Source organism: Silurus meridionalis, chromosome 6 (genome assembly GCF_014805685.1).
Source record: "Silurus meridionalis isolate SWU-2019-XX chromosome 6, ASM1480568v1, whole genome shotgun sequence".
Lineage (NCBI taxonomy): Eukaryota > Metazoa > Chordata > Actinopteri > Siluriformes > Siluridae > Silurus > Silurus meridionalis.
Genome location: NC_060889.1, coordinates 31,826,560 through 31,842,645, shown reverse-complemented (window position 1 = coordinate 31,842,645; position 16,086 = coordinate 31,826,560). Strand labels below are relative to the sequence as shown.

The window sequence follows — 16,086 nt, the reverse complement described above, 5'->3', positions numbered from 1 at the left end:
ATATATATACATACACATATGCCTTCAATTAGTCAATATCGATGCCTCTGTTGGAGATTATGTATGTGGAGGTGCAGTTGTGGCTCCAGTGAAAGGAGATGTTGAATTGTGTTCATTGGGTTTCTTCCTGTAGTGATGACGTTCATTCTCACTGTGAGATTCCTGACTGTAAATGCAGCACTCTGTTCTACTGTTATGCGTTTCTCTATAGTACTGATGGTTTCTGTAGACGTGACGTCAAGATGATGGGATTAAGAGGTGGATTGATTCAGGCAGGACGTCACTGAAGGCCTGGGGTGAAATGTTTAGGGTGATACTGGATACTTGTATGATTTGGATGTTTTCTTTCATTAATTCTCACTACTTTATACTCAGTAGTTGACAGAAAAGAAGTAAATGTAATTTGTTACTGTACTTAAGTCACTTTTTCACGAATCTGTACTTTTTCTGAAGTATATTCCATTTCATTTTTTACTTTAACTTCACTACATTTCAATGTCAAATTATTTATTTTTGGAAATCAGTCAGTTGTTTTTATTTACGAGGATAAAAACATAACTGGTGAAATCACCAATCAGGATCGAGCGCACGCTCTGTTTTACACGTGTTCTGATCAGCGCTTGGTGTATCTACTGATCACCAACATACAGTTCAGCATCAGTTCAACATCAAGCGAACATTTAGAGAGGAATAAATGATGAAGAAACTCCAGATTCGAACTCGCCACAACATACGTGACCTCATTTACATAATTTATTGAAGAAGGTTTTGTGTTCATGATGATTGTAATAGAAATCAATCAGTGTTTGAGTCATTAATATCATTCTATTAATAGATCAGTGTGCTGAGAGTCACATTCGAGTCTTTACACATAAACTGAGGTAATTAAGTGAAGAATCTTGTGATAAAAATGATAACAGGAACATTATAGTAATAATAAATCACTATTTTGTATACTGAAGTACATATGAAGGTAAAAACTTTTGTACTTTTACTCAAGTGAAAGTTTTAAATGAGTAATAGTCGAGTGTATCTTTACTTTAACTGAACTAAATGCTTTATTTTATATGTGTATTTTGTTGGTTCTTGTGTATGAGGATCGACACATTGGTGCTTCTGGTGTTTTGTCCTTAAAACATATCAAACTTTATTATTAAACACATGAAATCATTAAAAGGGTTAAAACAAGGCTTGTGTCAATAATAGAACAAGTGGGCAGGTTTATTGAGTCGTATTTGATTATAATAAGGTGAAAAGGATGTGCTGTGAGTTTCTCCACAGCTCTATATCATCCTCTACTGGCCTGTAGGCGCCATTTTCTCCCGCCGAAAGAAACCGGAAGTGAAAAGCACCCGGAAGTAAAACAGCGCAGGCGCGTTGGAGAAGAAAGATGGCGCCGGTTGTGTTCAATTCGGTAGAAGCGAGAGATAAATTCACGGTAAACAAATAATTCTGTGTTTTTTATTTATTCTTTATTAGTTTTAAAGGAAATTGCGATAAAGTGTGTGTGTATTTACCAAGTTTTACGTATATTTTTATTTATTATTTATTATATCACCGGTTCTGATTGTAACAACAAAATCAAAGGAAAGTATATGTATTGTGTGTGTGTGTGTGTGTGTGTGTGTAAGTGTGTGTAAGTGTGTGTAAGTGTGTAAGAGAGAGAGAGATCGATCTTTTGCACGAATATTTCTGGTTATTTAACACTGAAATACTGCACAAAAATGGAGACTTGGAGAACTTTGGTGATGATGAAGGTCTGCCAGGGTCTGCTCCAGAGTACACACTTCAACCCTCTCCTCCAAGGTGCTCAGGATCTTAAACCCCAGCACTGTCCTGCTCAGGAACACCCCAGCGTTCTGAAAAAGCGCTGCCGGTCCAAAGACCAGATTATGAAGCACCTGTTCTGATCCACCCATGAAGTTCTGGGATCTGGAGAACATTCCTGCTTTAGAAATCCAACATGGAGAGGATGAGAAGGAGCCGCTCTTCTTGTAGGCTACTCAGGATTTCAGCCAGGAGAAGTCAAAAGACTAGAGACTACTGGTGTTTTCATATTCACATCAGTAAAAGATTTATTTCGATATAATTATGAGCAGATGTGCTGAACTTTTATTATGTAGAAAGTCATTTACGATCAACGTTTTCTACGAAGGCCCATTTTTTCCCCCTCGTTTTTCGAGCGTGTTCTCTCGGCACCGCTGCTGCTACGTGAATATGACGCATCACTACGGAGACCGAGGCGTGTCCTGAGAGTCACATAGAATACAGATTAACATGGCAGAGGTAGAGCTGTAACTTCCTGCAGATAGAACAGGGAAAAAGAACATCTGTATTTATTGTTTTGGTTTTTGTGAAAGGGACATGCGTTAGAAGTATTTTTTCTAGTAAGCCGATGATTTGTTGTTTTATATATATATATATAAATAAAACTACAATTCTATTATCTCTCCTCACTGCAATATTACACTGTAGAATCTATTGTTTCTTCCAGAATGTTCCAGAACAGTCATAAAGAGCGTTTGACTGTATGTTGTCTTGTGTTGGGTTGTGTGGGATTTCCTGAATTTGATCAGCTGGAGAAAGAAATAATAAATAATATATATAATATTGATATTTTTGCAGACTGCCACCAGAAATGCTCTGGAGAGCCGAAGCTGCAAACCGCTGATGAGCGTTTTTAACCATTTCCCTGCAAAGTAAGTTATCAGTGACGCCTGGGACACACCGAGACCCTTCTGTAGATCAGACAGGAACTGTTTCATGGTGCATGTTGGGTTGTGTTTTGGAGATGAATCAGGAATGTTTCCTTTCTTTTGTTTGGCAGCGAGACGGAGAAGAAGAGCACTCTGGACCAGTCCCTGCGGGTCGTCCTGGAGGAGCAGATTGTGAGTTTTATCTGCTCTCGTGTTACTGTTACAGATGTTCATAAAGAATCAGATAGCAATCTTGTGGTCGGGTGTCCACAAACTTTTGACCCTACAAGTGTCTTGGCGTGAATAAATTTCCGTTTGCTTTTCTCCAGGTCAAGCATGCAGATGTGGAGGATCATCTCTCCCTCATCTCCATCAGCATCAGCGCCGTCACCGAGGGTGAGAACAAAAGAGACGTCATCTTGCTGTAGAATTCCGTGTTCTGATTGGTCGGTTAATCCGATATCAGATGTCGTTTCTATAGTAACCGCTCCTTCCTCAGGCCCCTAATAAGTGGATTCATTTGTAAGCAGTCTTCAGTGTCAGCGGTTGGGATTCGATGTCGACGCTTCGTTTTTTTTACACATTAGTGATTTATTTCTCTATAATTATTAGTAGATGCACTACACCTTTATTATGTAAAAAGCGCCGGATCGTTTGTGATCGTAGTTTTCTATGTAGATGGATTTCTCCTCGTTTCTCTCAGCACCGCTGCTGCTACGTAATATGACCGAATAAAGCACTACGGAGACGAGGCGTGTCCTGAGTCACATACAATACAGAAACCAAATATCAGCTATGTGCTCTGTGTGTGTGTGTGTGTGTGTGTGTGTGTGTGTGTGTGTGTGTGTGTAGCTATCTGCTCAGCCAGCACTCCGTTCCTGTTGCTTGGAGACGTTCTCGACTGTCTCCCTCTGGATCAGTGCGACCGGATCTTCTCATTCGTCGAGGAGAACGTCTCCACATGGAAATCTGTGAGTGTGTGTGTGTGTGTGTGTGTGTGTGTATATACGCGCATGTGTGTGTTGATGTAGATGATTCTAAGGTTGACATGTTTGTGTGTTTGTGCAGAGTTCCTTCTACTCAGCAGGGAAGAACTACTTGTTGAGGATGTGTAACGGTGAGATACGATTATACGACACTCTTGGATTTATTTCTGTTGTGTAAAAGTGTACGAAGGTGTGTGTGTGTGTGTGTGTGTGTGTGTGTGTGTGTAGATCTCCTGCGTAGGCTGTCTAAATCCCAGAATACGGTGTTCTGTGGGAGGATTCAGCTCTTCCTCGCTCGTCTCTTCCCTCTGTCTGAGAAATCAGGTAACCATCTTCTCAGACTCTCTCATATATTTATATTTAGGGTCCAATGTTTGTGGAAACCTGACCATCAGACTGCTATGTGAACATCCCTTTCTACATCAGGTGTCCATTCCCTGTTATAATAGCCTCTACTTCTTCTGGGAAGATGCTCTTCGAGATTTTTGGAGATTCATTCAGGCACAGGGTGTTAGTAAAGTAGGCTCCTGGTGTAGGTGAGATGAGGAGGCCTGCGGTGATGTTCCAGGTCTTTCCAATAGAGTTTTGAGGTCTATAGCAGGAGTTCTTCCACCAAATTCAACCCATGGATAGAAGCTCTTCATATGGCTAGCAGTTTATATTCATGTTTGTGTATGATATAAACGATCAATTCCCCCAAATTCCCAAGAATTCATACGGATAACATGAATATAAACTGCGTTTTGACTTTGATTTAATTGTTAATTCCCATAGAAATGTTCCAGTCCTGAAAATTCCCGTAAATTTGCAGCCCCTATTTATTCAAGAACACAATCATGACCCCCCTGATCAGAAGTTCTAGAGAACTAGAGAACGTCCACCATATTCCAGAGACTTGTTAATGACGGGCTTAATCAGAGGAACACACTCTGAAGGAGCCTAAATGTAGAGGATGATCACTGGACCACCATCTACACTGATAAAATCCCAGAGTGAAGCATGGTTTTTGGTGTGTCATGCTGCAGAGCTGTTCAGTTCAGCACAAGGGTTTCAGGAAACTGCTCAGGGTTGAGACTGAGAAGAAAGAAACCAAAGACAAACTGCAGGAGACAAGACACTGGGCTAGGAGCTTTTTTTTTTTATCTTCTAACAGACGCAGAGAATAATGCTTCATTGGTTGATTCTCGTGTTAAAGTTCTCCCCCAGTGTTTCTTACGGACTCTGAGCCACTGCCTATTCTTCTATTGTTCAGGTCTGAACCTCCAGAGTCAGTTTAACCTGGAGAACATTACGGTGTTCAACAAGAACGAACAGGAGAGCACGCTCGGGCAGCAGGTACACACCTCCACACCTTCCATTGCAAATTATAGCTTTATTATTCTGAATGAAAGTAACCATGAACATCTGCTGATCTTCTCCCAGAGCTCTGAGGTTAAAGAGGATGGGATGGAAGAAGGAGAAATGGGAGATGAAGACACACCTGCTCCATGGTGAGAAACGATGAACCGTCAACATGTAATTTTCGTCTTGTCTTAGTTTCCATACCGACTAAATTGTGTGTGTGTGTGTGTGTGTGTGTGTGTGTGTGTGTGTGTGTGTGTGTGTGTGTGTGTGTGTGTGTGTGTTTAGTGCCATTCCGATAGACTACAACCTGTACAGGAAGTTCTGGACACTGCAGGATTACTTCAGGAACCCAGTGCAATGCTATGATAAGTTCTCCTGGATCACCTTCATTAAGGTGAGCACACAGGTTGTGATTCTCTGAATCACACTTCCTTCTTGTTCTCCTCAATTCCTGTAAAGATCTGGTGTCTTATTTCTCCATTTCTTCCTGGCTGGCTCTTCTTTCTTTTACTCCATTCCTTTCTTGCACTCCTCCTTTTTCCATCCATACCTGTCTCTCACACCCCTTTTCCCCCTCCATTTCTGTCGCTCCTTTTTTTTTCTTAATTCCTGGCTGGCTCACCTTCTCAGGATCTGATCTCAGCAATTATTTGTTCAGTATTAACCCAGCGTTCCTCTCTCCCCTCAGTACTCAGATGAGACATTGGCAGTGTTCAAGAGCTTTAAGCTGGACGACACTCAGGCCTCCAGGAGGAAGCGTGAGGAGATGCATACAGCCGGAGGGGAACATGTTTATTTTGCGAAGTTCCTAACCAGTGAGAAGGTGTAGTATTTGATCATAAATAAAGAGGCTCAGAAGTGATTTAATTTGGATCCAGTCTAATCTTTTGAAATGTCTGTGTGTGTGTGTTTGTGTGTGTGTGTAGTTAATGGATCTGCAGCTTAGTGACAGTAACTTCAGACGTCACATCCTGCTCCAGTACCTCATCCTCTTCCAGTACCTCAAGGGTCAGGTCAAGTTCAAAAGGTGAGAAACACAGCAAAATGCTGCCTTTATGGTTAAATTACACTAACTTACTTCAACTTTTATTCCATCTCTAACCCTAATTCTCTCTCTCTCTCTCTCTCTCTCCTGCTCAGCTCCAATTGTGTCCTCAATGATGATCAGACGTCCTGGATGGAGGAGACCACGAAGCTCGTATATCAGGTTAGTGTCTTAGAACCCATCTATTCATGTTCTGTTGTGTAATTTACATACAGATGTATGTAGGAATATAGCTTTACGTTTCTTTGTATCACCATCCGATTCTCTCCCCTGCCCTGTCCGATTCTCTCCCCCTGCCCTGTCCGATTCTCTCCCTCTACCCCGTCCGATTCTCTCCCCTGCCCGTCCGATTCTCTCCCCTACCCTACCCCGTCCGATTCTCTCCCCTACCCTACCCCGTCCTATTCTCTCCCTCTGCCCCGTCCGATTCTCTCCTCTGCCCCGTCCGATTCTCTCCTCTGCCCCGTCCGATTCTCTCCTCCTGCCCTGTCCGATTCTCTCCCCTGCCCTGTCCGATTCTCTCCCCCTACCCTACCCCGTCCGATTCTCTCCTCCTGCCCTGTCCGATTCTCTTCCCCTGCCCTACCCTGTCCGATTCTCTCCCTCTACCCCGTCCGATTCTCTCCCCTGCCCGTCCGATTCTCTCCCCTACCCTACCCCGTCCGATTCTCTCCCCTACCCTACCCCGTCCGATTCTCTCCCCCTTTCCTGTCTAGTTTTTTTTTTTTTTTTTACCACTAGCCTTTTTTGTTTCCTGTCTGATGCTTTTTTCATTCCTGTCCTCTGTCCTTGTTTCTTTTCAAATTCCTGTCTCCTTTTTTCCTCCTCTCTATCCATCCATCTATCAGTCTGTCACATGAGACTGGATGATTATCAGAATGTCTGTCACAGCTCACACTATCATTTTCCTCCTCTTGATTTTTTTCATGTAGTTACTCAGAGAAACGCCTCCCGATGGTGAGAGGTTTGCTGTGATGGTGGAGGTACGACTGCACTGAACTCCTCATGTCTAATAAATCACTTTGTTACATCCTGGAATGTTCCATCAGCATCAAAATTCCCACTTGAGTTTACAGAGATTCTTTAACGATAATAAATGTGGCGTTAACGTATTCACGTGACTCGATCTACAGCGCATTCTAAACACGGAGGAAAACTGGAACGCCTGGAAGAACGAGGGATGTCCAAGCTTTGTCAAAGAAAGGTATTCCCGAGTAACATTGATGCCATGTTTGTGTCTCGGGGGTTTTTATTAACTAAATATCGTCTCGTGTCTCACAGAGCCGCAGACGCTAAACCTCAGCGGCCCTACAGGAAGCGCCCGGCGCCGAGGACTTCCTGGGTAAAGGACCGGAGCGTAAAATCCTCATGGGGAAGTAAGAACCAGACCCATTAGATATTCTGCTTTTGGTACATTTCCACAAGAGGTGCTGAAGTAAAAACTAAGTAAATGAACAGTTAATCGTCTGTAAATAACGAATGATTTGCATGTTCTCTGGATCTCAGTGATGAACTCACCAGACTGTGGAACCTCAATCCTGACAACATGGAGGCCTGCAAGACTGACAGCAGGTGTGTGATTCCAAACCTGACCATCTAAACTCAATTATTAGACTATACTAGTGACCGCTTATAACCCTGTGTGTGTGTGTGTGTGTGTGTGTGTGTGTGTGTGTGTGTGTAACCGAAGGGAGTTCATGCCAACACTGGAGGAGTTTTTTGAGGAGGCCATTGAGCAGGCTGACCCGACCAACATGGTGGAGGATCAGTACAAGTAAACACACTTCATCTCTACACTTATCTATCTGCCTGGTGCCCCTCATCCTACCTCTCGGTCTTCTACACCCTCTTCTTCTGTCCTTTACCCTTATACCCTGTGTGTGTGTGTGTGTGTGTGTGTGTGTGTGTGTGTGTGTGTGTGTGTGTGTGTGTGTGTGTGTGTGTGTTAGAGTGGTGAGGAACTCGAATTACGGTTGGAGATCTCTCCGTCTCCTGTCACGCCGCAGTCCACACTTCTTTCAGCCGACCAACCAACAGTTCAAGAGTTTAGAGGATTATCTGGAGAACATGGTGATCAAACTGGCCAAGGAGCTGCCTGTGAGTCTCTCACACACACACACACACACACACACACACACACACTCACTATCTCGTGTTTATGGGATTTTTTTTTTGTTTCCATCTTTCAGAAAGACATTCCATCTGAGGAGATAAAGACAGGAGAGGAGGAGGACGAGAATGGAGACAACCTGCTTAAGGAGAGCAATGACAGTGAGTACACACACACACACACACACACACACACACACACACACACACAGACAGATGCTCTTTTCCAGGGTCACTGTCACGTTCTCCTTCCAGAACAGAATCAGTGTAGAAACCTTTTTCTGTCATTTAAAACATTTAATGTTCACAAATAACAATTTTATTGTTTTATTACCAAAATGTTTAATTTCATGTATTAAATTTTTAATATTAAACAGTTTTTAATGTGAAAAGATTTTGAAAACAGTCACTATTTGTATTTGAGTTGCTCATATTAAGATTCATGTAATCAAACCCATTCATTTTATTATTACATTTATTTGTTTTTTATATATTTTTTTAGATGACCATAAAAAACTTTATACTTGACAATTATTGAAATGTATTTTGTAAATGTAGTCCTTATTAAATTATTTATTTATTTGTTATAAAAATATGGTGTTTATAGGTGTTGACATTTTTAACTTAATATATTTTTTCATTCATTTTTATTTCATCAGAGGTTTTTTGGAGTGGATTTTTTAGGAATTTTTATTTATTTATTTTAGTAAAATTCAAACTAATACACGATATATATTATATTTATATTTACATTTGCTGCATTTAGCAGTCGTCCTTTTCCACAGCGACGCACAAATATATTGTATGGCCAAAAGTTTGTGGACACCTGACCGTAAGATTTGTATAAGTTTTTCCAGAAATTCCCCTTCCACATTTAGTCCCCATGTGCTGTTATTATGAGCTCCACTCTTCTGGGAAGATGTTCCACAAGATTTTGTGGAGATTCATTCAGACACAAGGGTGTTAGTAAAATCAGGTTCGGACTTTGGGTCTCAGAGTTCAAGTGAAGGGTTGTTCATGCTACACATCCGATCCAAAGACCTGCTGAAGAACCACATATGGGTGGAAAATCCAAGTGTCTCAATACGTTTGGCTCATTGGTCTAATTTAGATTTTTTTTTTCTCCACATCAGGTCCCAGCATTCAGAGTAAACTTGTGACAAACAGCCAGATGGATGAAATCGCTAAGAAGCTTGGAGCACAGTGGAAGAAGCTCGCCCCTCACCTGGACGTGAAGGAGGCGGAGATACGCGACATCGAAGCCGACAGCGACGACATGGAGCTTCAGGCCAAAATGATGCTGGTGTCCTGGCAGGACCGCGAGGATGCGCAGGCCACCATGGAGAGCCTGGTGACGGCTCTGAACGGCGCTGGCTTCGGCGACATCGCGCAGTGCTTCAGCGAGACGTGAGCGCTAACGCCCAGACCTTGTTTTTAACTCTTTTTCTGAATTCCACGTGGTGTTCTGTACAGATTGTGGATGTATTTGCAAATAAAACATCAGTCGTGTTGCATTCGCACACTTCACTTCCATCTGCATCGGTTTATTGTGTTTGAACGTTTTCTTTTACACAAAAGTCAGCAGGTGGACGATCTGAGAATGTTTACACGGCTCTACCTTGAGCACATGAAAACAATCTGTACTCCATCTTATCAGATGCTAAGAGCTTAGCGACCTAGCATGAATGAATATATATATATATAAATAAATAAAAAGGAAACGGCCAAAGTATCTGCTTACATTTGATCCTTTAAGCTTGGTGTGTGGATAATTAAGACTCGATCAGGTACGCAGGAACCGATCCGTAAATGGTGCTCAAGTACGATAAATCAATCAGGACAAAAGTCATGGCAGCCTTAAATAAAGAATCGAGGGGTTTGGCTCATACTGCCCACTGGGAGGTGCTGTTTTATTTTGAGCTCCATTTGAAATTGTTTAATGGGCGTCGTTAAATTAAATCTGCCACCCTAATGGCTTTCTGATTATGGACAAGAAGAACCACCTTATGGCATATACTGCAGTCAAATTATTTCTTCACGTTTCCCAGATAGTCAGGAAGTCATGATATAGCACCCCTGGTGGAGTTGAGGGTTAAGGGTTAAATGGGTTAAATGTAAATGTTAAGGGCCCTGTTCAAGGGCCCAACCTTGGCGGTGCTGGGGCTTGAACCACTAACCTCCTAAACAGGAAGCCAGAGCCTTAACCATGGTTCAAATTAACCTGCTTATGTAATACCTCCAAGTTAGCGTGGAATGACTAGCAGTAATCTACTAGTGTTACCAATTCAGTATTCAAGAAACAGTATACCCCTCTCCCTAAACCTCTCACCTGATCCCCTCTCCCCATACCTCCCTCCTGATCCCCTCTCCCCAAACCTCCCTCCTGATCCCTCTCCCCAAACCTCCGTCCTGACCCCCTCTCCCCAAACCTCCAACCTTAACCTCTCAACTGATCCCTCCCCAAACCTCCCTCCTGATCCCTCCCCAACTTCCTCCTGATCCCTCCCCAACTTCCCTCCTGATCCCTCTCCCCAACTTCCTCCTGACCCCTCTCCCCAACTTCCTCCTGATCCCTCTCCCCAACTTCCTCCTGATCCCCTTTCCCCAACTTCCCTCCTGACCCCTCTCCCCAACTTCCCTCCTGATCCCTCTCCCCAACTTCCCTCCTGATCCCTCCCCAACTTCCCTCCTGACCCCTCTCCCCAACTTCCTCCTGATCCCTCTTCCCAACTTCCTCCTGATCCCTCTCCCCAACTTCCCTCCTGATCCCCTCTCCCCCCTGATCCCTCTCCCCAAACCTCCCACCTGACCCTAGTGCCGTATTCATGACATGACCACAAGACACAACTGGCGCAAATCAGGAAATGTGTATTTCGATGTTCATCACCATATCAACTGCTTTAATTGTCTGAAGACCACAGGTTATGAGACAAACTTAAAAAAAAGATTGAGAAAATGAGTCAGTGGTGGCTCCTGCGCACAGACCACGCTGACGTGATGAGAGGTGGGGTTTGAAAGACACCAGGGTTTATTGCCCATCCTATGCAGACAGTGCTCGGAGATGATGGTAAAGAACTCCTGAAGGTGTGTACGAGTGCTATTTCTGTTCTTCTTCCATAACTTCAAGACGGCGTGGACCGTAAACCAGAACATAAGCAATGTGCCAGTCTCCGCCTCCTGAAAGCTTCAGGATGTCTTCAGGTGTGACCAGGCTCACCTTGTCATCATCAAACTTCACCCACTCATCTGCAAGAATCCGACAAAAACCATCACTGATGTGGGTTTGTCTTTCGTGAATGTGGCAGTTCTATACATATATTACACATATTCTACTGCGGTATGATTGTCAGGATGTTTTAAGCAGGAACTGGGGTCTGGTGTTGGGGCATTTTGTTTGAGGACTGGGGTCTGATTGGTTGTGGGGCATTTTTGTTTAAGAGCTGGGGTCTGATTGGTTGGGGGGGTATTTTGTTTGAGAGCTGGAGTCTGATTGGTTGTGGGGTATTTTGTTTGAGAGCTGGGGTCTGGTTGGTTGGGGGCATTTTGTTGAGAGCTGGGGTCTGATTGGTTGGGGGCATTTTGTTTGAGCTGGGGTCTGATTGGTTGTGGGGCATTTTGTTTGAGAGCTGGGGTCTGATTGGTTGTGGGGCATTTTGTTTAAGAGCTGGGGTCTGATTGGTTGTGGGGTATTTTGTTTGAGAGCTGGGGTCTGTTTGGTTTTGTGGCATTTTGTTTGAGAGCTGGGGTCTGATTGGTTGGGGGCATTTTGTTTGAGAGCTGGGGTCTGGTTGGTTGTGGGGTGTTTTGAAGGAGAACTGAGGTCTGGTTGGTTGCGGGGACATTTTTGCAGGAGCTGGGGTCTGGTTGGTTGTGGGGGTTGTTTTGAAGAAGAACTGGGGTCTGGTTGGTTGTGGGGGTTGTTTTGAAGAAGAACTAAGGTCTGGTTGGTTGTGGGGGCATATATTTGAAAACTGGGGTCTGGTTGGTTTTGGAAGTGTTTTGGCGTTTTTAAACATGAACTTTGTGGCAGTTTGATAAACACTTTTCTTTTAAAACATGTAATAAATCCTAACCTTCTTTCCTCTTGACCCAGGCGACGTAATGGCCAGAGGAGCTTGAGCGGCCCTGATGTGTCAGAACAGCCTGCAAGTCGTAGTAACCGCTGTTATTGGAGCCCAAATCTACACAGCAAGAAAACGTTCTCAATCATGTTATCCTTCACAGTTTTTTTAATAAACGTTCCCAGAACAGTGTCTGCATACGCACCATCAGGAAATGAAAAGGCTTCGTATTTCACTTCTTTTGGAGCTTCAATCTTTTTATTGATCTGTGGAATAGAAACGTTGAGAACTGTAACTTGTGTGTAACATTAGCACACATGGAAAGGCTGGACGAGTGTGTGAAACCTTACCTTCTGCTGCTGTTTCTCCAGCTTTTTATCCTCCATGACCTTGAACTTGGACCTCATAGACACCATTTTTTCTTGCAGCTCTGCTGTGCACAGCTCATACACGTCCAGCATGAGGGGGAACTTCACGTCCTACACATGCACGAACACAGGCTCAGTGGAGTGGCGGAGACCGACCTGATCCAGCTCAAAACCTGGTCAGCCTACCATGAGGATGTTCTTACCTTCAGGACTTTGGCGTTAACAGACTCCTTCTCTTTGTAGAAGAAGCGAACCATCTGAACAGTGAGGTACGCCGGGAGACGACTGATTTTAGACTGAAATGGACAGATTGACAAATTATTTTAAAGAGCACCAAACAAACAGACAAGGAGACTGAATTGCATGACGCTGCATCGTACCGATTTAATATACAGAGCATCCCTCTCTAGAGATGGAGAAAATTTAGTTATTTCTTCCTGCAGGCGCTGGAGAAAGAAAAAGAACGAAACAAAGACGTTAAATAAACAATATCAACCAGTGCAAACTGAGTGAACAAACACTTTCCCACCAATCAAAACAAACCATTTTAATGCCGGTTGCCAGATATTTGACCTCCTGGTTGATGAAGCAGCTGATCTGCAGCTGGCTCTCTGTTCCTTTGGTGGGTTCCTCGTCTTCCTTCTCTGTGCATTTCATTCTGCACGAGTTACGAGTTAAAGATCACACACACACGGCATATAAAATAAGCAGTAATTTATTCGTTATCGGGGTAAAAAAGGATACGTAGTGTCAAACTCCACCCCAAAAAACTTATCAATGAAATTCTTTTTAGACGAAGCGACAGCTGCGCCGTCAGCGTCACCTGTCTGCAGATCAGGAACAGAGAACACGTATCAACACACTTCCTGCTGTTACTCTGATCAAATGTGTAAAACTCATATATCTTACGTCCATCGGGGTTTCAGGTTCTTCGGGTTCTAATTTTTGCTGGAGAACCCGCATCAGCTGGACCCAGCACTCATTGGCATCCTACACACACACACACACACACACACACACACACACACACACACACACAGATTCACTGAGTGTCATTCGGGGTGTAAAGGGTTAGAGATCAGGGTGTACACTGACCTGCTGTAGATACTGTCCCTGGTCTCCTTTCTCAGCAAACTGAGGGAAGGCCATGTGCAGGAACTGCAGCAGGATGATAGGAGGAATACTGGAGGAACTTTTATCCATCGCCTCGTATAGATCACGCAGAGCTACACAAACACACACACACACTATTGTTACTTATACTGTACTCACCACTTTGTTTGACCAATCAGTGATCAGCCCTGTGTATAGCTCCGCCCACATTACCTGCTGTGATGTACTGAGGCGGCGCGTTCGCTCCGGAGGATCTCAACGCACCAGAATACCTGCACACACACACACACACACACACACACACACACTGGTAAGCGTTTTAGGTTTCTCCACACACACACACACGCACGCACACACACAGGTTTATGGTTGTGTAATGAAGCGTTCTCATCACACACACTTCTTAAGAGAGGTTCTGAGTTCAGGCACTGAGCGGAGGCACTGCACTGTGGCGTTCATGTAGCATGTGTTCCCCAAATTCGTCAGTCCACACGGTAACTCCATCTACACACACACACACACACACACACACACACACACAGACACACACACACACACACACACACACACACACGATTAGGATGCACTTGAGAAAAATGAAAGCAGGAGCGAATAAACTAATGAAAGCAGAAGCGATTAAATGAATGAAAGCAGTAGTGAATAAACGAGTAAAAGGGTCTCACGGCTGAGGCAAGCTGCTCTTCAGTCATGTCCTCCACAAACATCGGCCGAACAGACGGCTCCTCGGGAAGCGCCTCTGCTGATCCCATCATCAGGAACGTCATTCCCTACACACAGACACACACACAGACAGACACACAGACAGACACACACACAGACACACACACAGACAGACACACACACAGACACACACTCCTCCTTAAGCATCTCTGGAAACTTTTTTCGTTCCTTACAGATGTGTTTGGAGCCGTACTCACATTTTTGATCTTGATGTTTCCCAGTCTTCATCCTGAGATGAGAGAGAGAGAGAGAGAGAGAGAGAGAGAGAGAGAGAGAGAGAGAGGAGGAAATCTCACATCACAGCTTCATGGAGATGTACATACACACTGTATGGCAAACCTGACTTTACCACCCATATGCAGTTCTTCTCCAAACTGTTGTACAGGATGCTGAATATTTTCCCTTCACTTGAACTAGGAGACCTGAACCTGTTCCAGCATGGCACAAGCTTCAGTTAGTCCAGAATGCAGCAGCCAGAGTTCTTACAAGATCAAAAAAATATGATCACATAACCCCAATCCTATCGTCACTACATTGGCTTCCTGTTAAGTTTCGAATAGACTACAAACTATTACTTCTCACTTATAAAGCACTAAATGGTTTGGCTCCCAGGTATCTATCCAGTCTTTTACTAAACTCTAAACTCTGGAATAGTCTTCCTGACGGTGTTCGGGGCTCAGACACACTCACCCAATTTAAGTGCAGATTAAAGATGTATGTTTTTAGCAAAGCCTATACATAACACACATCACATCATAACCTTGTGCTCCAGAACATCTGATCACATGCACATTATCAACTTGTGCTGTTAATAACATGAACAGCAGCTACGCTAATTCCTCTCCACTGCTTCTCTTTCTCTCCCCATCCCGAGGCATCCTGAGGTTGCTCCAGCTCCAGTCACCTCCCACCTCGTGATGATTACGGACCTTTAAAGAAGTAGGTGCCGAACTCACAAACATCCTGAACCATCTAGAGACGTACCAGTGCCATTTGGATCCCACTTCATGTGTGGAGTTTTGACATTGGACCTCCTGGAGTGTTTAAAGGCTCTGGCATGGAGAAGCTGATGCTGGATCTGTGGTGATCACAAATGCTGAGCTTATAAAACTCGGAGCTACTAACCATATAGACTGTTTAAGACTGCAGAAAGAACATTACTTATAATCTTATACTCCAGTAATCATGTTAGTTCTCACTCTCCAGTGTTCTGTATTGTTGAAAGATTTATGATCAAACTCTTGATGTCACCCAGATGAGGATGGGTTCCCTTTTTGAGTCTGGTTCCTCTCAAGGTTTCTTCCTCATAACATCTAAGGGAGTTTTTCCTTGCCACAGTCGCCACGGCTGCTCATCAGGGACAAATTCACACCATTCACCATCACTGTTGATTTGTGTAAAGCTGCTTTGAGACAATGTCTGTTGTGAAAAGCGCTATACAAATAAACTTGACTTGACTTGACATTTGTGCACAAAGCCAGCTCCATGAAGATCTGCTTTCCATGGGTTGGAAGTGTGTGAAAGATCTCCTGCTTTACAGCTCCTTAAACAAATGACTGTGACTGCACCCCAGGCCTCCTCAGCACATCTCACCTACAGTACATCAGTACCTAACTTTACTAA

The 16,086-nt window shown here is 43.7% G+C and overlaps 2 protein-coding genes across 2 annotated transcripts in view; one reads left to right on the top strand and one right to left on the bottom strand.

Moving 5' to 3' along the window:
- The first annotated feature begins 1,293 nt into the window (after positions 1-1,293).
- On the top strand, positions 1,294-9,713 carry thoc1 (THO complex 1). The gene is given in 22 exon segments (XM_046852703.1): positions 1,294-1,438; positions 2,626-2,699; positions 2,828-2,888; positions 3,026-3,092; positions 3,549-3,667; positions 3,765-3,813; positions 3,911-4,006; positions 4,935-5,017; positions 5,105-5,172; positions 5,312-5,420; positions 5,715-5,849; positions 5,953-6,053; positions 6,167-6,233; positions 7,004-7,054; positions 7,205-7,275; positions 7,353-7,399; positions 7,402-7,447; positions 7,578-7,643; positions 7,762-7,845; positions 8,021-8,168; positions 8,261-8,342; positions 9,314-9,713. Coding segments are annotated over 22 exon segments (1,950 nt in total). The 5' UTR covers positions 1,294-1,390; the 3' UTR covers positions 9,592-9,713.
- A 1,315-nt stretch (positions 9,714-11,028) lies between these two features.
- The window catches only part of usp14 (ubiquitin specific peptidase 14 (tRNA-guanine transglycosylase)), an 8,364-nt gene continuing 3,306 nt past the window's right edge, over positions 11,029-16,086 (bottom strand). The window contains 15 exon segments of the mRNA XM_046850697.1: positions 11,029-11,426; positions 12,254-12,361; positions 12,447-12,507; positions 12,592-12,720; positions 12,813-12,905; positions 12,990-13,055; positions 13,153-13,267; positions 13,354-13,436; positions 13,519-13,599; positions 13,705-13,835; positions 13,936-13,994; positions 14,123-14,226; positions 14,406-14,510; positions 14,661-14,680; positions 14,683-14,692. Coding sequence (XP_046706653.1) covers positions 11,278-11,426; positions 12,254-12,361; positions 12,447-12,507; positions 12,592-12,720; positions 12,813-12,905; positions 12,990-13,055; positions 13,153-13,267; positions 13,354-13,436; positions 13,519-13,599; positions 13,705-13,835; positions 13,936-13,994; positions 14,123-14,226; positions 14,406-14,510; positions 14,661-14,680; positions 14,683-14,692 — 1,314 coding nt within the window. The 3' untranslated portion in view covers positions 11,029-11,277.